This window comes from Acanthochromis polyacanthus, chromosome 13 (assembly GCF_021347895.1).
Source record: "Acanthochromis polyacanthus isolate Apoly-LR-REF ecotype Palm Island chromosome 13, KAUST_Apoly_ChrSc, whole genome shotgun sequence".
Lineage (NCBI taxonomy): Eukaryota > Metazoa > Chordata > Actinopteri > Pomacentridae > Acanthochromis > Acanthochromis polyacanthus.
Window position 1 is genome coordinate 33,434,695 of NC_067125.1, and position 20,130 is coordinate 33,454,824.

At 39.9% G+C, this 20,130-nt stretch overlaps 2 protein-coding genes across 4 annotated transcripts in view; both read left to right on the forward strand.

The window, feature by feature from the left end:
* Positions 1-9,032, forward strand: part of zgc:77784 (uncharacterized protein LOC402947 homolog) — a 67,260-nt gene extending 58,228 nt beyond the window's left edge. The window contains exons 21-26 of one of the 3 annotated variants that reach the window (XM_022211692.2): positions 1,204-1,342; positions 2,961-3,286; positions 3,492-3,605; positions 6,422-6,583; positions 6,867-6,991; positions 8,409-9,032. In XM_022211692.2, the coding sequence (XP_022067384.2) occupies positions 1,204-1,342; positions 2,961-3,286; positions 3,492-3,605; positions 6,422-6,583; positions 6,867-6,991; positions 8,409-8,420 (878 nt within the window). In that variant the 3' untranslated portion in view covers positions 8,421-9,032. Of the gene's footprint in view, positions 1-1,203; positions 1,343-2,960; positions 3,287-3,491; positions 3,606-4,236; positions 5,462-6,403; positions 6,584-6,866; positions 6,992-8,408 lie in introns of those variants that run through there. The other 2 variants (XM_022211683.2, XM_022211703.2) reach the window with 2 other exon arrangements.
* Positions 9,033-17,297: 8,265 nt separating this feature from the next.
* lim2.3 (lens intrinsic membrane protein 2.3) lies at positions 17,298-19,831 on the forward strand. The gene is made up of 5 exons (XM_022218868.2): positions 17,298-17,479; positions 18,090-18,282; positions 19,166-19,315; positions 19,402-19,536; positions 19,617-19,831. Exons 2-5 carry the CDS (start codon positions 18,108-18,110, stop codon positions 19,676-19,678), a joined length of 522 nt encoding a protein of 173 aa, XP_022074560.2. The 5' UTR covers positions 17,298-17,479; positions 18,090-18,107; the 3' UTR covers positions 19,679-19,831.
* Positions 19,832-20,130: the final 299 nt, after the last annotated feature.

The following is a 20,130-nucleotide window of genomic DNA, read 5'->3' on the forward strand; positions in this document are numbered from 1 at the left end:
CGTAAAGGGTTAAATATGCTCAGCAAGGATTTTTCCACCATTACAAATGAAATATCTACTTCAGATTCCTTTTCCTGTTCTATCTACACGTCTTTGAATTGCTTTAGCTATACAAATAAACCTGGCATGCCTTTAAGGCTACGTTCACACTGCAGGCTCAAGTGACCCAAATCTGATTTTTTTGCCCCTATGTGACCTGTATCTGATCTTTTCATGACAGTCTGAACGACACAGATCCGATTTTTTCAAATGGCCACTTGGATATGTGGTCCTAATTCTGATACGTATCGGATCTTTTGCCATGCGACTTCAGTCTGAACGGCCAGGTCGCATTTATCCGACCTATACGTCATTGGTACACGACAAATGTCACTATTCTGCGTTCAAGCGAAACACGTCTTCGGGCTGCCGAAGACATGTGTCTTGTCGTGAGTGTTAAAAAGAGGCGCTCACATATGTACGTAAAGGTCGCCCTTATCATTCGAAAATTCTGAATGAAGTCCGCATCTGTGAAGCCTCTCACATCACTATCCCACCACTCCTCTGCGACTCCGCACCCACACAGTTCTCTGGACAGACGTTGCTTCCACTGCCCCACAAAATGCCAGGGCCAAAATCCTGGTCTCTTCCTTCTTGACCTTCTCCTTAAAATGATGAAGTTATAAATATGCTGGCTCCGGCTGGACAACAACTTTAAAATGGCCAGACATGCTCTACTGTTAGCGTCCATGTTTACTTCCGTAAACACTGAACACGCTCTCTGCGTCTCGTTGTTGTGTCCTCTTCTATGCATGCGGGACACTTTTGGGTCGTGTGAGGTTCACACAGGAGATCGCATACAAGTCGCATTTAATTGGAAATGTGAACGAACTCGCAAAAAAAATCGTATTTCACAAAAAAAAAATCGGAATTGAGCATTAAGCCCTGCAGTCTGAACGCAGCCTAAATGTGTAAACTGTGAATGGAAATGTACTGTAACTAAGAATGTGAAGGAATGCTGAAAAAAAATAGCTAACAAAAAGAAACATCCTTCATGTACTGATAAGCAGAGAGAACGAGGAGTTTCAAAAGCCTGTATTTACTTGAGCATATTCATTAATTTAACTAGATGACAGCTTCTGCCTCAGGGTCAAGGTGGCGATAGTAGTAGCACACTGATTACATCTTGTACTTTGCTGTTAATTTTGTATTTTTATTTTTCAGACAAAATTGTTAAGCAGAAGTCTACCGGGTCCTCGTCCAAGTCCACTCCACTCACCTGGGTGGACGTTTTGTCGCTGCCTCTTCCTGCCAACAAAGACAGATGCCACGCAAAAGCCAACAAAGAAGAGGCGCAACACAGGTAAGGCTCATCGCTGCAGTCTGAAATATCTTCCAATCTGTGTATCGAGGCCATTTTTCCGCCTCATAGAACACAGTTGCTTTTTGTGCTCTCCGATATTCATTCAGTCAATATATTATTAGCGTCAAGGCCTCTGACTTCACCTATATGACAGAGGGAGTTAAGGCAGATGGATATCAAAGCTGCCCCGCAACTCTGCCAAGGCTGTCAAACAAAACTTGAGTGAAGTTTGGAGTCTGGGGAGTTTTCAAATTAACAGTTGTGTCTCGGGGCAATGAGTCGATTGAGCTGCGAGGCTGCAGAGGGGAGAGTTCACTCTAACTAGTTCTGACACATTAGATTGCGGACATAACGGGGCGGCATCAGAGGGCTGTTCTGACTGCACCACATCTTTTGTAATGACATTAGCCACCATCTGACAGGCTGGATTAGTACTTTCCATTTTCAATGACATGTCTGTCATTAAATTAGCCCCGACGGCACTGAAGTGACAACAAGAATCAAGGAGGTGGTTCTTGTCCTCTGCTTCTCCATGCTGGTTTCTCTTTTTCATAGGAACTTGTAATGAGATTATGTATTTTTTTAAGATTTGCTGCTTGTATTTAGATTTTATTTAATACTTGCTGTCCTGTCACACCTCTGTACCTGATGTTTGTTTGTCTACTACTGTGAAGACAAATTAAATTTATTTGAGACAAAGGTCTTCAACAATTCGGTTTCCAATCAAATACTTGCAAAACTAATGATGTAAAATCTACTTTACTGTATTTTTGTAAAATGGTGAATATTATATTCTCTAAAAATTTGCATGAAACACGTGATTGTTGTGGTTATAAAGTCAAATCATTGTTTTGATCACATTGAAGAACGTCTGAAATCTCTTTCACCTCCTTTCTGAACGTGATCTAATTACTGTGTGAAGCTTTCACTATGAGGGGTTTGCATTATTATTCCCATTAGAATTTTGCTTAGATCTTCTTTATTATCTCAGCATAAAAGTCCATCTTGCTCTGGCCTCTCCACTGAGAAAAAAAAGGCATCTTTCATATTAAAAGGAAACAGTAACTATAATTCTGTTTTATTTGTAGAAATAATAATAATTAGTTGCAGTGCTAACCTGCTCTGATGCAGCATAGAAGTAGCTTAATGACACTTTAGAAACTTAAAGACACAATCCATTACAATCATTTTTATCATTTTAATGTTTGTAAAAACAAGCATAAAACTGAATAAAATGCTAAATTAAGCATGATCACATTTCAAAATGATGTAGTGTTTTATAATACTTTCAATACAGTGAAATAGACCAATTTTAGTGTAATCTGCTGCACAGTCCTGCCTGCAGTGACCTTTAGAATCCATTTTATGAGCTCATCTCGTCTGTTATCCACCACTTGAATTATTTATGCAGCCAACAGTTTAGCTGCCATGCTAATAGTGTAAAATTTAAACACTGCAGATGATTTCAGATGCTTTTAGTTTAATGTTCACATTAGGGCTTTGTGGACTTAGTTCCCCTCATTGCTATCCTACTGTTTACTATATATGTAGTTTTTAAATGCAGTTTTCTGTTAAAGGCACACACTTATGCTGCCCTTCCTCACTGTGCCTCCTTTAGCTCTGAGGAGGAAGATGACGACTGGTGTCCTCCACTGCCGGCCAGAACCTATCTGATGGACGCTTCGAAGGAAGAGCTCTCCATCCTGCCTCCCAAGCTGGAGGATCTTTCCTACACAGCAACGCTCATGTCTTACCCCCAGCGAGACGCCACCAAACCCACCGACAGTCCTCGGCTGCAGCACTTCGACCTCTTGGCCCGTCACCACTCCCAGGTCTCCCAGTCCAACCCTGATCTGTTTACCAACACCAAGGCCCGGGACGCCAGCGAGGTGTACCACACCAGCCAGTGGGCAGATGATTTCAAGGGGGAAAGCCTCGGCAAAGGTCAGTTTGAATTCATCTTGATGCCTCACGTCCTCCGAACAGGCCACACACAACCACACGGTGTCATGTATAATTTAGTTTATGATGTTACTCACAGAGAGTATTTGTACACGAAAATCCTGTCACATTTACTCAGAGTGAAGCTCAGCGTTCCCCGGTTTCTCTTAAGTTTCCTGAGGATGACATCAATGTGGTCTCTTGTCAGGACAATCTGCTTCAGCTGCAGAGTCGAGCCCCACAGCTCAGACACACAGATCCAGGAGTAAGAAGAAAACGCCCAAGGACGGACAGAGCAGGCGAGAGCTGCATGGCGAAGCAGGTACGAAGCACTGTTTCACATACATATCATTTCTGTTGTAGTTTTGAAAAATAATCTTATTTTTAAGAATCTTTAACCACTTTGGTAGCATTGCTCTGTTGGCTGCAGTGTCACTCCAGACGTCCATCCCTTTGGTCTCAACTAAAATAGCTCAACAACTATTGGTAGGACTGCCATGAAACTTTGCAAAGATATTTAATCACTTGACACCTATTGTCATGAATTCACAACATACCACTTTCATTCAGACTGCAGCCCAGATATCCATTCCCCCAGTGCCGGTTTGTGCATATTCAATACGTACCTCGGAACCTTTTACAAGCACTACAAAGAACAATAATAGCGCGGTGCTTCCACTGTGGAACTACTTAACTCACACACCTATGAGCTGCAATTGTATTTCCCCAGAAAACAAATAAATGTCTAGAATATTAATAACGTCAAATAATAAATTATGCAGGTCAACCAAATAACTGTCAATGTTCAGGTGTGTGTGTGTACAGTCAGACAGTTTTAAGCAGCTTCAAATGTTCAGTTTTTGTGTGTGTGTGTGTGTGTGTGTGTGTGTGTGTGTGTGTGTGTGTGTGTGTGTGTGTGTGTGTGTGTGTGTGTGGTCAATGTAACCAAGAAGATGAAGCAGCAGCAGCAAGCGAGATGCAACAGCATCCTCTGTGTCCATCCAAGTTCAGCTGCGGGGTCCCTCATGGCAGCAGTAGCAACAGGCTAATTAGCATGCATGGTCCTCCAGTGAAGTCCTCAGCTCTCCCGATCCTCCTCAGTCAAAGTGGCAGTTGGTGTTGATAACTGATTGTCTCTGATAGCAATGCGTGCTTAAATGTCCACATTTGAGTCCACTAGACTTTCTCAAGCTAATAACAAAACAATAACCGCGGCTAACGGCTAGCCTTGCTGCACTTCACTTTGAACTTCAGTAGAGTGAGACGCTAAACTACAGGTTTCATAAGACAGAAATCCGTTAAATATTAGTTATACCAATACTTTAAAAGTATCCAGGTCTACAACTTTTAATCACCTCGACATTAAACTTGGTTTTCTGTGATGGTCCTCTGCTGTTCTCTTTAACCGTGTGTGTACTCTCCTCTCACTCTCTTTCTCCAATGTCGCTCTCACTCACGTGTGGTGCCGTTTTTCTCTCCCTTTTTTTCCCACTCGCCAACAAAACGTGTTCTGATTGGCTAAGAGTGCAGCTTTATCGACAACCCTATTGGTTTAAAATACATCACTCAAACGCCTTAAAAACACATTGACAGAGTAAACACAACATTATACATGAAAAGAATCATGGGCAACGTAGTTTTCACCAGTTACACTCATACATATTGTAAAACACATTTCTTTTAATTATCTGCATTTTGCAGGTTGTTACATGTGTAATAGACAAATTAACAGTCTCCACTTATTTTAGCATCAGCTGGAAAGCAAAAACACACTAAAAACATTTTTTTTATTTAACTGTAAATAAATTCAGGCGTTGAAAAGTTAAAAAGTAAACACAACCAATCACAACAGCGGTACTGGATATAGTGTGGACACATAGATGCTAATCCCTCCCACAGATATTAGACATATGATATGTAAAATTGTGAGTATTTTGGGATAACATGTCAAAATTCAAGGAAGATCCTCGAACATAAAACATCTAAAAATACTAGGGTATTGTCCTTTGGTGAAAGAAAGAGGTTGTTATTACGAAAAAAGATTGATATCTGCATAAAACATTACTCATACTAAATAGAAAAGGCAATTACAAAAACTAATGAGTTAAATCTGAATCCTAAACCTTAAAACAATGGCTGAGCATAGTGAGGGAAATATTTGTGACGGAGAAGACGCTCCTAAAGAAATGGACAACCATTGTCTTTCCCTTGAACAATAAAAAAACAAAATCAAACTAAATATTTATCTATTTACTACATTATTAATTTAAAGCAGTGTTCCAACTTTGCATTCTTTGTGTTTCTTCATTCTGTAATAATGTTTAAATCTAGTTTTGCAAAGACATCCACAGACACTGAGTCATATTAACTTTGGTGATCTCTTCATGTGTCATGTAGCTTCTAGCATCAAAATTTCTTTGTGTCCAATACATTGTCGACTAAATCCTGACGTTATCATCAAAATGCTGTATTTTGTGTGCTGATGCTAAATTAAGACAGTCAATACGGTGAACTTTGCTCCTATTTCAGCCCTCAGCATGTCCACACTGTTCATGTGAGCATGTTAGTGTTTTGACATTAGCATTTAGCTTAACATCACGTCACTAGCCTTGCTTCTTAAATAAAAGAGAATTCAGTATGCATTATTTCTGACACTTTTAAACTTTACTGTAAACGTTTAGCAAAGACTGCTGAAGGAAAAGTTTGACATTTTTCGAGCTTCGCTTACTCATTTTCTTGTCTAGGGTCTCATGTGTTTGACTCTTTGTTGAACGGTCCAGTCCTATCTCCACTGGTTGCCTGGCAACTGGTCATGACACCGTGTAAAATGACCAGTTGTCATTTTTTGCTTTGCAGCTTTTGTGCTCATTAAGGAGCTGAGATATACGGCATGTTAATCATGAAGGTGATTTTGCCGCTTCAGGGTGAGTCAGGTTAACTGTTTTCAGCTGCAAAGCTAACGGCTGTAGTTTCATATTTAATACTGAGACAAATGAGTTGTGGCTTCTTATCTAATTCTGGCCGAGAAAGCGAATAAGCCCGAATGTCCAACTTTTCCATTAACGGCGAATTTGTCTTTGTGGGTTTTATTTTTAATAATCAATGATCAATCATACACAGAACTCCCCCCTGCACCAGCTCCCCCTCCCACAGATGACTCCCTGCAGCTCCTGGCGGATGTTTTGAGCCGCAGTCGAACCGACGGCGAAAGAAAAGAGGGGAGCGACTCCCCCACTCTTCCTAAGAGGGGAGAACATTTCTCACCCCAGAGGAGAGGGTCGAGCAAGTGGTTATCACAGGGTAAGTGATGCAAAAAAGAACAATATATGTCCCGGCAATATGTGCCATCTTGCTTGAACAGCTGGACCCCAAGTAGACATGTGTTAATATTATTGTGATGCTTCATACAAATCCCTTTCAGCTTAGACAGAGCCAACTGCTGTCTGTGTACACACACTTATTATCCTGTAGTAGTGGCTCTGCCTTTAATAGCAGGGGGTCTATTTTCAGTCTGCTCCCTCACTTAGGGTTTAACCTATATAAATACAGCTGCAACTTTGAGCAATCTGTTTGTCGTGTGCAGATGAGAATGTAATCCCGCATGGGCAGTCGAGCTTCCTCCCCAAGGTCCAGATGTCGGGCTACGGGTCACTGGGTGGAAGAGGAGGTTTTCCGAGACCCTCCACTGCTGGCCGGAGGAGAGATGAGGTATGTGTATTAACTGCTGAACACATATTGGGTCTGCACAGGGTGGGTTATGGGCAGTTCAAGAGGAATTTGGATTGTCTTGTTGAAACTGGACCTAAATGTCTTTCCAATATCAGTGGAAAACATTTTCCAAAAGTTGTTTTAATGCCATTTTGTCATCTGAAAATTTGCAAATGTTGTGCCTATTTTAGTATTTATAAATGGATCTTTATGATCAGGTTCCATCTTAATACACAAGGTGCACAAGATTATTATTTTTTTGTTTGCGGCCACAGTTCCAGGACAAGGAGGGAGATTTGTACGGAAAGACTGATTGATTGATTGATTGATTGATTGATTGATTGAAAATGGGGGCAAATTGGCACAGAGGAGCCAAAAAGTAGTGATCTAAGAGAGTGAATCAAGAAAAAACTACAATCTCAAGGTCAGTCTTCTAATCCATAATAGGAAATGTATGTTCTATTGAGTGTAAATATGCAGTATGCACACTTGTAAACTTGGTACTTTTGAATTAAACGTGTTTTATTAGAAAGAGATGAAATAATCTAATCTTTTCAGAATAAAACTCACATTCTGTAGGCTTGAGTGATATCTTTTTCATTTTCAGTGATAGAGGGTGGATGCTACAGAGAGCTTAATTTCAAGGAAGGAAAGTAGTGATTTAAGTGTTTTTGCAGTTGGGAGAAAAAAAAATGATCAAAATGTCCCTGAAAACTTTGCAAACCGCCCACGCAACACCATCGACTTCTTTGCTATTCATTGCCACTCTCTTCATATTCAGTATTACTTTTAAAGCTTATTTTGAAATGGTGGTCCGAAAACTCTTTTTGAGATAACTGACAGTTTTGGAGGTATTTATAATTTTAAAAAGTATTTAGAAAGGTTTTTTTTTCACAAGAGAGCAGGGTCACTTGGGTATTGCATTTGGATTTTGCAGCTCATACATTCATAATTCTTGATATGTCACCTTAAAAATTACAAGAAAATGCAGAACAGAACCATTACATGAGTGAAGTTTTGCAGAATTTCATTTTAAAGTACCAGAAAAAAGCATGTTTTTATCCACTAATCCCTAAACAGCTGCAGAAGAAGCGGTCACATTGAGACACTGATTTAAATGGCATTAATTAAACTTTTGGGAATTAAAAAGAAAGCGTGGAAAGATGATGAAACATGGCATTTGTTTCATGTATCGATTTGAGGAAGCATCGTCCTCATCCAATTTCTCAGTATGCAACTAAGGAAGAAAAAAATGACAAAATAAATATCAACATGCATAAAATATTGATTTCAATGATGGTGTTAAAAAATTCGGCATCAACTCGGCTCTCTGCTGTACGCGTTTCATGGAGTTTGTATTCAAATGAGTGTCGGTACATTTGTTTGTGCTCATTCTTTTGTTTTGTTTTCTTCCCAGAACCTCACGTAGACAGAAGATGATTACATGATGAGACGTCCTCCCTTTTCCTTCCCGATTCCCAGTCTTTGCGAACCATCAATCTGTTGCCATGGTATCTTAAACTGAAGACAAAAGGGAAAGCGTCAAGGCTTGCCATCTGCCTTCCCACAAACTATTTGTATTCTTTTTTTTTAGCAAGTTAATCTTTATTTTTTGTGGTTTCCTTCACCTCTCCTCCATGTATATAGACATCTTTGCAATTTTTTAAAAGACATGATCATATATATAAGCCTAAAAATGGATCTCGAAGGGGAATATTATTGTATTTTTAGGCAATGGGAGGTAAATGTAAGTATTACATTCTTGTACAGCAGATTATTGAATGTATCTTCTGTTTACTCCTAACCATGAAATCCAAGGTGATGCGTGTTTGATGGGAAAAAACACGAGGCGGAAAATGTGTTAATAACTCATCATGTTGGTGTGTGTGTGTGTGTGTGTGTGTGTGTGCGCGTGTGTCGTGTTTGTGTGTTACTGTTTTTATCTCTCATCTCCGTGTGGCTGTGTACTGTGGTACTCCTGTAGATCACCAGACCAGTGTGTTCATTTTTAAACTGACTAATAAAGCATTTGTTAGAAAAACGTTTCTCTCCATGTGTGAATACTGACAGAAGGGTGGCACTGATGGCAGCATCAGTCTGTCTTTTTGTTTGTTAGTCGGTTCAAAATAAAATATTTCCATGAAAACTGGTATACACATCTGTATGAATGAATTATAGTAATTTCTCACCCTTCACGTAACACCTTGATTTATTTTTATCTGTTATTTATGACATTTAAATGCTGGAAAGTGTCAAAAATAATCTTTGGTTTATAAGACTCAGAAATTTATGCTTTCAAATTGATTCTTTGTGCACATTATACAGTTTTAAGTCTTTTCAACTTAATAATTTGCGCACACAAACAAGTAAATTGTTCATTTCTGTCTTTACTAAGATCCCATACGGGCTATTTGACTGCAGAATTACAGCCAGACAGTTAAACATGTGTCAAACATGACAACAAAACATATCATGATAGAGTTTGAATTTAGAAATACACAAATATTTTCAATTATTACATGCAAAAAAACACATCCAGGCTTTAAATATTGGAAAAAGAAACATTGTCTTGATGTTTCTTGATGATGACAAACACAATCTTCATGTAAGTTTTTATTCCAAAAACATTACTTTGAAAAGTGATGAACTCTTAGCCAAATTTTAAACTAAACCTTATTAATTCTGAGTAATGCATAATGAGAATGAAATGCAGATTTGATGGAAGAATTTTAACACGAAGGCAAATTTTATTGCAATATCGAGTGCTCAAATTATTCACTCAGCAGTACAAAATCATGTGCATAAATTCTGAAAATTGTGTGCTTGAAACTTAAGTTTAGGGCTCTGCAATTGGCCGAATACCTGCAAAGCATACATATCGGCCTGACTTTTACTTCACTTATTTAGTTGTAACTTTGGATAACACACTGATGCTGAATCCTCATTTTTGTTACTGGTATTGAGATGGATACAAAAATTGCAGAAACACGTCAAATAAAATAGCAGCAAAAGAAGAATGCATAGCTTCATCATGTGTTTTAGTTCAGTTTAACTGAGATGTGAGTGTGGTAAACATCAGCATATTAGCGCTGTAAACACATTACAGTGCACCTGGGCATGCTGCTGTGTTAAAGCAGGCAACATCTTTAAAAAGCTGCAAGCATCGTTTTTAAAACAGTGGGTGTATTCTCTGGAAAACATTGAGTCACACCATAAACATAACTTAAGTTGTGGCTGACAATACACATTTCGTGATGCGAAGTGAGCAAGAGATGCTTTTCCTTGTGATGTGAAACAATGTGATAGTTCAGAGGCCTTTCCAGGACAAACTATCAAGAGCAGCCAGAGAAGAAAAAAAAAAAAAAAAAAGAGTGGAGCGAGCTCAAATTCTTCCACTACAGCTAAAAGTCCCTGAGGTCTGAATGAACTCAGAGTTTGTTATATCATGTTCCCAGTGAAATAACTTGTCTGATATAAGACAATGTGCGTGATTTGATGCCAGCTTCAGTTTGCGGTATTGTCAGAACGCCTGTTTTTTGAATCTGGCTTAATGAGAGGAAGGAGCCTTCATCTCCACTCCTGAAATGTGACAGCGGTGGGATATGAAAGGCTTTTCCTTGCGTCTGCATCGTCATCTGCTCTATGTGCCTCTTGTGTGCAGATCTGATGAGTTGAAGTCCTGCAGTATTTTGGCAGGGAGGCAGTGGACGGCCTGGAGAGTGAGTTGGACTCCACTGCCTTCGGCAAAAAAAACCCGCTGGGTCCCACCAGGCTGGGAGGATAATGGTAATCCGATGCAATTTGAATGGGTTATGCAATTTAGAAGAGTTCTACAATTTTATGCTTTTAGGCCTGTAGCGTGGATTAAGGTCTCTGTGGTTTACTCACCTCCCACACACACACACACACACACACACACACACACACACACACACACACACACACACACACACACACACACACACACACACACACACACACACACACACACACACACACACACACACACACACACACACACACACACACACACACACACACACACACACACACACACACACACACACACACACATTTGTACTTCTATCTTAGTGAGGACATCCATAGGCGTAATGCATTTCCTAGAGCCTTACCCTAACCTTAACCATCACAACTGATTGCCTAAACTTAATCCTTACCCTAACCCTAACCAAACCTCAATTCATACCTGTTCTCTAAAAACAAGTCTTCACCCTCAAACATGGCTGTTTCAAAGTGAGGACCGGCCAAAATGTCCTCACTTTGTAAAAATGTCCTCACTTTGATAGTTAAATGCAGAAAATGGTACTCACCATGTAGCAAGTACAAGAACACACACACACACACACACACACACACACACACACACACACACACACACACACACACACACACACACACACACACACACACACACACACACACACACACACACACACACACACACACACACACACACCCCCCCCCCCACTGGGTGAGCCGTAGGTTTGTTTTCCCTGTGCTGTTACAACTAATTTTCTTCAAGCTATGGATCCTAAAGTCCCCTTCAGCCATAATAAAATACTTGGGTTTTAGGATTTTTCCACCAAAACCCCACTCTATTTCCTCTCGGTCATTCAAAACATCCAAGATCTAAGTCCACTCTCGACATATATGAGCACTGGAGGCTTCAAGTTTACTCACCAAACTATTGTACACTACTGTTCAAAAGTCTGGGGTCACCCAGACAATTGAGTGTGTTTTCCATGAAAACTCACACTTTCATTCACATGCTAACATAATTACACATGGGTTTCCCAATCATCAATGAGCCTTTCAACACGATTAGCTAACACAATGTAGCATTAGAACACAGGAGTGATGGTTGCTGGAAATGTTCCTCTGTACCCCTATGGAGATATTCCATTAAAATCAGTCATTTCCAGCTAGAATAGTCATTTACCACATCAACAATGTCTAGACTCTAATTCTGATCAATTTAATGTCATTTTCATTGGAAAAAAAATGCTTTCCTTTCAAAATAAGTACATTACTAAATCCCCAAACTTCTGAATGGCACCATATGAACAAAACCATCCAATATGAGCACATCTTAAACTGAGATTTAAGGTGAGCACAAAAAAAAACTACTTTTAAACTCTGCACACGGAAAGTCAAACTTCAAAGTCAAGTAGCAAAAAGCCACACGTATTTTTTTTTTTTTTTTTTTTTTTCTTCTTTTTTGTCTGCATTTATTCTCATTGTTTAACTCCATGAAAGGGGTGTCAACACTTTATGAGATTAATGCATATTTTAGTCTTGCAGCCAAATATCTTATTATTTGGTGCATGCGTGTGACCATCACCAGCCCTCCCTGAAAGCTAAGCTGACACTTTTTATTACATTACCCTGTTTAAGAGCCAGAGAGGGCAGTGCTACACCTCAGTGGTGATGTGAGGGGAAACAAAGGGGTGGACAGGACGAGAGGGGATGGACAGGGACAGGGTCTAGCAAGCAATGCTATTACATCTGAAGAATATCAGGTGTTGTGCTATTCCCAACTAATAATTACCCATCAATAAGACAAAAAAGCAAACACATACACAAGAGAACAGAAAACCAAACAAACAATAAATAAATAAATAAATGAAAGAATAATTAGCCAGACAGTACTAAACACCATAGTTGTGGGTGTCATGTTAGTATAGAGTGGAATAGGCCAGATGATACTAGAGGAAGATACTAGAGAAAAGGAGAGAGGGTTTAGTTTGAGATTAGACTCTGGAGAGAGTCTCAGCACATTCCGGCGGGTCCCATCACTGCTCAACAGCGGAACTCGACAGGAGCTGGTGGGACCTGAGCAAACATGCACATGCAAGTGTGAAAGACCCCGAAGCCCAGAACAGCCATCACAGCAGTGCAGTGCCAAGCCGACAGGGCACCCCCCACAGGCCGAGGAGCCACGGGGCAGCGCCCCCAGAGAGCAACCGGGGCCACCATGTACCACACGGACCCCGAAGACAAGAGGGCGAAGCTACCAACACCCCCAGCACGCCGGAACCGGCCCAGGCAGCCCGGGGCAAGCGGACCCACCCGCCACCCAAACCCCAACCCCGCCCGCCCCAGCCCCCACCAAACCCCCACACCCCACCACCCCACCCACCCACACCCCACCCACCCCCACCCCCAAGGGGGGCCGACGGCCCCAAGCAGCCGGGAAGCCAGACACAGGGGCAGAGCGCCCCGCCGAAGGGACGGCAACCAGCCCAACACCGGGGCAGGCCGCCACCGGAGGCCGGCCGGAGGGAACCGGAGCCGGGACCCAATGCGAGTCCAGAGGGCAAAAATGGACAGAGCAGTGGGGCCCGGCAACGCCAATGGGGGGGCACCCCGCATACCCACCCGCACCAGCCCCCGGGCGAGCACACCACACGTATTTTAGTCTAAGGGGCAATAAAATACACCTAATATGACATAAAATGGTGAAATTCCTGATGAATATGATTGTCAGTGTTCTGTATCCAGCCTTGTATGGAGATCAATACATTTATCAGGGGCTGCTGGTGTCAGTTTACAATGTTCAGTAATGTAAAATGGTTTATAATATAAAGTATTACAGCAAATTGTGTGTCCAAAATTCAATCTAAATTGAAAAAGGCAAAATAAATTCATTAAGTGCCTTACATAAGAGATCGAAACACATTAAGAGAAGATTTTAAAGAAACACAAGCCAAAGTAAAAGGCATATAAATTAATTAAAAGTAAGAGAAGACTGTGCAAAGCGGGGGAAAAAAAACAAGAGAATGAATGAGTGGTCACAAATACAAATTGATATAAAGCAGGACAGAGAAGTTTTAAGCCTCAGTTAAAAAGAACTGAGAGTTACGTAAAGCAATCATCAATAAAGAAAAGGGAAACTGATTGGGGTGAGATGAAAGGACACACAGAACTGTCAGAATGGATAAAAGCGGACATTATTCCTTCACATCTGCAGCGACAAACCTATTTCTATGCAGAAAATCCGACTCGTGATTCAGTCTTTGTTGTAAGACTGAATAAAAGGCACCACCTAGTGGAAATAACAGAGAAGCAGGGTGATGGTTGTGCATTTGATTTAGTTATTTATGTGATGCCAGTAAATATTCTTATTGCTAAATTAAGTGTAAATTACCAGGACATCCACTGATATTAATAAGTAGGACTCGGTGCAGTGGTTATCGCTGTCGCCTCACTGCAAGAAGGTATAATTTGTGATTTTAAATGGGATGAAGGTGTGAGTTTAAGCAATGTTGTCTATTTCTTTGTGTTAGACGTGTGATAGACTGGTGTCCAGAGTGTCTCCCCCTCTCGCCCATTGTCGCCCAGGACAGGACCCAGCCCCTCTACAGGATAAAGTGGGAATAACGAATGGATGGATGGAAGACTTGAGGCCAAATATCATTTTTTACAGTCTTTGGTTGAAGTATTTTGGCTGTTTGGGGTCACACAGATAGTGGATACCAGGTGCAAACAGGACTAACCTGTATGTAAGACCTTCTACACAGCAGACATGTTGATTTATGATAGTAGGAAACTCACATGTGTTACTACCAACAAACTAAATATGGCTCTGCTCTACTCAAGGGTCATAGCAAAACAGGTGGAAACAGTTCAGATTGTGGGTCGAACAAAGCTCCTGCACCGATCAAAGCTGATGTTTTAATTTTATATATTTCATACTAAAACTTACATGTGATTTTTCATAAAACCACATTTATATAAAAATATGCAGATTATAAATATATAAGTCATGCAGACTCAAATCAAAATGACCTTGTAGTAAGCTGTAAACAATGGGACCGGTGTGAGGATAGCCTGTAAAATACATCATTCAAAATACATTATACATTCCATAATCCCACGACAAGACAAAATTGTTTGATGAATGCATGTTATTCTGAAATCAACGGAAAGAAATAAGCTATCAATACATATTTAAGACATAGGCTTGTTTTCATTGCACCTGTACCACTGCAAAAATGAAGCCAATCCAAAAGTAGTGTCGTGTTTTTCCGAAAATACAGTTAAAAATAGTAAAATGTGATTCTTTTTAGCGGCAAAAACAAAAATGGCCATTAACAGCAGGCTACTGTAAAAACTGACAGTGTGAAACGGGGGGAAAAAAGCATTTCACAAAACGGTTTTTAAAGTACTGTTTAGACAAGCAACTTGACTCTTTTTTATTTTATTTTTCACATTATGTTAATTTATTGTTCCTTGTTTTTTTCTAAAATGTATGAAAACAGACAATAATTTGTCATACACTGCTGCCTTGGAATGCAGAGTTGGTCGCTCTCTATTTTGCCTGTGTGTTTGCACTTCACAGCAGTATTTATACGAGTAAATGTTGTAATTTGCAGTCAACCACAGTTACAGTTAAGGTTGATTACTGAGGCAACACTATGTAAATACAATGAGTCTACGTTCACAGCTGAATTTCACAGGGACATTTGTTACAGGAACAGTATTAAAGACAACGATTCCAGAGCCGAGTCTAACTGCTCACCACATCATTAATTTCATTGCATACACCTGTGCCTTTCCTCCGGTGACAGATCTTCCTTGAGAAATACCTCATGCTCCCAACAGCAGCCCTAAAATAAATGAAACTATTTATCTCTTCACATACTGAGCAGTTTCAGCTTTTTGTTTTCTCCTCAGTAGATCTAATTATAGCGTTTTTCTCACTGTCCAACACAAACAGCTTGTTTTAGCTCTTTGTTGCATCTCTATAACGATTACGCTGAGAATCATACACTCTTTCCCTTTTGCACTTGAGCCCCACTTTCTGTGTCACAAACCTGACATGCTGTCTATTTTGGATTCAAACCCAGAGATGGAAATCCTCCTGTGCATCACTTTAAATAAATTTCACCAAAATTCAGGGTGACATTTTTGGTATCTGTGGAAACTTTGGGACCTGCAACAGAATTTAAATATTTTTTTACTGATGTTTTGTGGATTTCAACAAGGTGTGGATGCAAAGGTTAACTTTGTAACGGTGATGTTAATGAAATAAAATGAAATTGTTTGCAGTGAGCAGAGCTGAAATGTACATATTCACTATATATGGACCTTAGCTCACTTCTGCAGACAGATTTAATTGTATTCTCACAGTATGTGTATCGCAATCCTGCTTTTAAAGAGCATACTACCCTGATTTGTAGACACTTTACATAGTTTGTCAAATTATTTGCATAAAAAAGGCATATTTGACTATTAATCTTAAAGCTAGTACCAGCATATCTTATTTATAATGACATAAAAAAGCAAATAAACTATAAACTTTTCTGGTTTTACTGCTTTTCTGGATGATTTACTCTAAACTCTCCAAAAATAAACATTAAAATTGGACATACCGGTGACTCTAATCACCTCCCTGATAAAATCTCTTCACTCCTAACTCTTATAAAAGCAACACCTTCTCATCAAATAAGTGCTTAAATTACAAATATCTCACCTGTAGCACTCTCATGCAGCTCCAGCTCTTTCTATTGTGCAACAACCAAAAATGAATCACGCATATTACAGCTTCTTCACCCAAACAGCTGTATGTGCTTTACTCATCACACTCTGTTCTGCCAATTAACCAAACGCATGTGGTCCTGTGAATTTACTGTGTTTAGCTCCATTCCAGTTCATCATTATATGTGTTTTACTTTTAAAAATGTCTGGGCAATTTTACATTTGTAATTAAATGAATTCCTCTGGGCTGGCCCAGTGCCAATTAAAAGACAGGAACTTAAAAACGGGAGGCTGAGACTAATTGAGGAACTCACAATCTTCCTGCTGTTGTTACAGTGGATGGAGGGGCATTAAAAGGACCCAGTAGCAAGTGTGGCTGCTGTTGTATCTTCATCTTTTTTACCACATGCTTTAAAAAAAAAGAAGCAATGATTGATTTTATGTAAATGGAACAATTTGAATTATAATAATCTGTATAGCAGCGAGACAACTGTGTTTAAAATGACCGGATATTTACTGAAATAATAACTTCATTATCAGCATAATAGGCAGAAGGATTAAGAAAAAAACACATCAATGAAAACAAAATTTAAAAAATAACAGAGGGGTCAGTGTTTTACATTTTTGCCATTTAAAATAATCTCTGTTCCAGCAGTGCTGTGGACGAGCTTATTGCAGGCCGTGAGTTTTCTGTGTGCAGTCGTGGGGCAGTTTGAATTAAAAGCCCCGTGTCATCAGTATTACCGAGATGTGCGCAGCGCTTTAACAGTTTTGTATTTTCAGCAGATTCCCTAAAACACAAAACTCATCCTCTGTGATTGGTTGTGGCTCAGCTCGCTCCATTGTTCCATCAGCCCGTTTGTTCGCTTGGTTTCCTATGCACAAACAAAACTTTCCTGCCATCCTGGACAATATTGGGCTCCTCTGTGCTTTGGCAACCCGAAATATTGGAATCTCTGACTTTTTCTAGGGGAAAATAAGATAAAGGTATGTAATCTCTATGAAAACACCATGTGTCACATGTCCTATGCAATGTTTTGCAGTTTACATAGATATAAAGTGCTTTTTTAAAAAACTGATGTGGCACTTTGCCTCTTAAACCAAGATTTTCTCTTTCAGCAAGGGTGTAAAAGCCCATATTCAAACTAGATGCCATGTTTTCATGGATGCATCACTGAATCTAGCTGGAAACATATTCTTGAGTTCATTTTACTCAGTGTTTAGCATTCCGTATTGGTGGTTGTAAAAACCTTGCAGACTTGGTTATAATTTAACATAAATATCTGTGGGTTTGAAAAATGTTTATCAGAGCTGCGTGCGTTTTTGAAGAGGAAGCCACCCCTCAGTCTGTCAGTGTTCGAGGTTAATGGGTTGTCAGACTGAGCTGGCTGCTTGTCCGAGTTTTCTAATGAGTTATGTTTCTGTAATCAGATCTGTCTAGCTCCAGCATAGCGTTTGTGGCGTCCTGCTGAATGCATTTAGATATTGTTTTATTCAAAGCCAGTGCTCGGCAACAGGACGCTGTAATTGGTGCAGCAGTGGCCAGATGTGGCGTGACCCTGACATGCTCCGTCTTCTCTCTCTCTCTGCATGTCAGTCAGTGCTTTTTGGCAGGATGTACAGCTTCATGGGAGGTGGGTTGTTCTGTGCCGGAGTTGGGAACATACTCCTCATTGTCTCCACGGCAACTGACTACTGGATGCAGTATCGTCACTCCAGCAATTACATGCACCAGGGCCTCTGGCGGTACTGTGTGCCCGGGAAATGCATGACACACACAGACAGCATCGGTAAGACAGCATGTGTACAGGCAGGCACATCCTCATCTATATTTATTAGTTTGCTGGCAATCAGACCGTGACTCTGATCAACACCGGGGGTTACTTCCCTTTGCAGCTTTTATAGGGCTGTTAAAATATAGCTCAGATTCAAGTGCAAAGAATTTTAAAATTATGCTACTGGCATGCACATGGTCTGTTTCTGTATGGGTACTGTATAAGGATTATTTTAAGACTTTTTAAGGTGACTTTGTGATCCAATTCTCAACAGTCATGCAGTAGTAAGAGGTTTTGATTTGATTTAACCCTCCTGTTGTCCTCATTTATGGGCACCAAAAAATATTGTTTCTTTGTCTGAAAAAAAAATTTCAGCAAAAAAATCTCCTAATTTCTGAAAATTTGCAAAACCTTCAGAAAGAAAATTCCAATAATTCCTTAAAAGTTTCCCTGAAAAGTTTTACTTTAAAAAAAATCCCCCAAATTTGGCAAGAAAATTCTAGCAAATAATTTCAAAAAATTAGTAAAAATCTCCAAAAAAAAAAAAGAAAAATCCTAAAAAATATCTAAAGTGATTACATATATGTTAGTAAAACTTCTGATATTTTCTTAAGAACATTCACAAAAAAATCAACCAAAATCCAGCGACTGGATTTCGACATCAGAAGTTTCACAGTGGATTTTTTTCTCCACATTTTCAAACTTTAAAACGAGTTAATTTGACCCACAGGACAACAGGAGGGTTAATTCAACTAATCTTTCATCAAACACTAGATGGCAAGCTAGAGCTATCTCTAATATGACTGGAAGCATCAATAAAGCTGAAAAGGTAATCTACCTTCATTCTAATTTCTTCATTTAGCATTGGAGATACTTACATGTCTGCTCTCTCTCACAGCGTACTGGGATGCCACTCGGGCCTTCATGATCCTGTCCCTGCTGGCTTGTTTCATCGGCATTGTGATCGGGGTCATGGCCTTCATCCACTACTCCTCCTTTGACGGGTTTGACAAGACATTTGCAGCCGGCATCCTCTTCTTCATCTCCTGTACGATCCTCCCCTAGGTCCACATGAAAGCTTGCCTGCTGTAGTGAAGATTTGCTTTGTCAGTAATGATTTTATCTTTCATTTAGGCTTCTTTGTGTTGCTGGCGATGGCTGTCTACACAGGAGTGACAGTGAACTACTACGGTAAACGCTATGGCAGCTGGCGATTCTCCTGGTCCTATATAATGGGCTGGGTGGCAGTGGTGCTCACATTCTTCTCAGGTACACATCTCATGATTGTAATTTGACGTCAGCTTACACATTGTATTTCTGTAGGTAATATTCATATCATTCTCTTTTAGGTATCTTCTACATGTGTGCCTACCGGATGCACGAATGCCCAAGAAACTCGAACTCACGCTAACCTGCCAAACACTTCGACACACGTTCTCACACCTGTACCAGCACCGGTCCGTTGTATACGGCCAAGAGGAACCGATACTCCCATGAACTTTACAAACACATCCTGTGAATCAAAATATTTCTGAATAAGCAAAATAAATGAGAAAAACATCAAGTTGTTGTCTGTGTTGTCTTCATGTATTAAACTACTATAATGGCAGTAATGGAGGATCAACAAGTACAAGCATCTTGTATTAGATTAAAAAGTCTGAAACAGGTGTAAATATCTAAATCTGAAATATATTTACTATAAACTAAGTGAGCAAAGCAATCCTATGCACACGTTTTTGGAACTACTGTATTTCACAATTGGCCATTTTTAATAATAAATTCAAAATCATGGCTGTTACTCTGACACTGTCAAACTCAGATGATCTTTCAAGCCCCATTGCTTTGTTTTCAGATGCTGCTGAA

Coding starts and splice junctions, on each gene's coding strand:
- lim2.3 (XM_022218868.2), top strand. CDS start 18,108: ATGTACAGCTTCATGGGAGGTGGGTTGTTCTGTGCCGGAGTTGGGAAC. Junction 19,316..19,401: donor CATCCTCTTCTTCATCTCCT/GTACGATCCTCC, acceptor TCTTTCATTTAG/GCTTCTTTGTGTTGCTGGCG. Junction 19,537..19,616: donor GGTGCTCACATTCTTCTCAG/GTACACATCTCA, acceptor ATTCTCTTTTAG/GTATCTTCTACATGTGTGCC.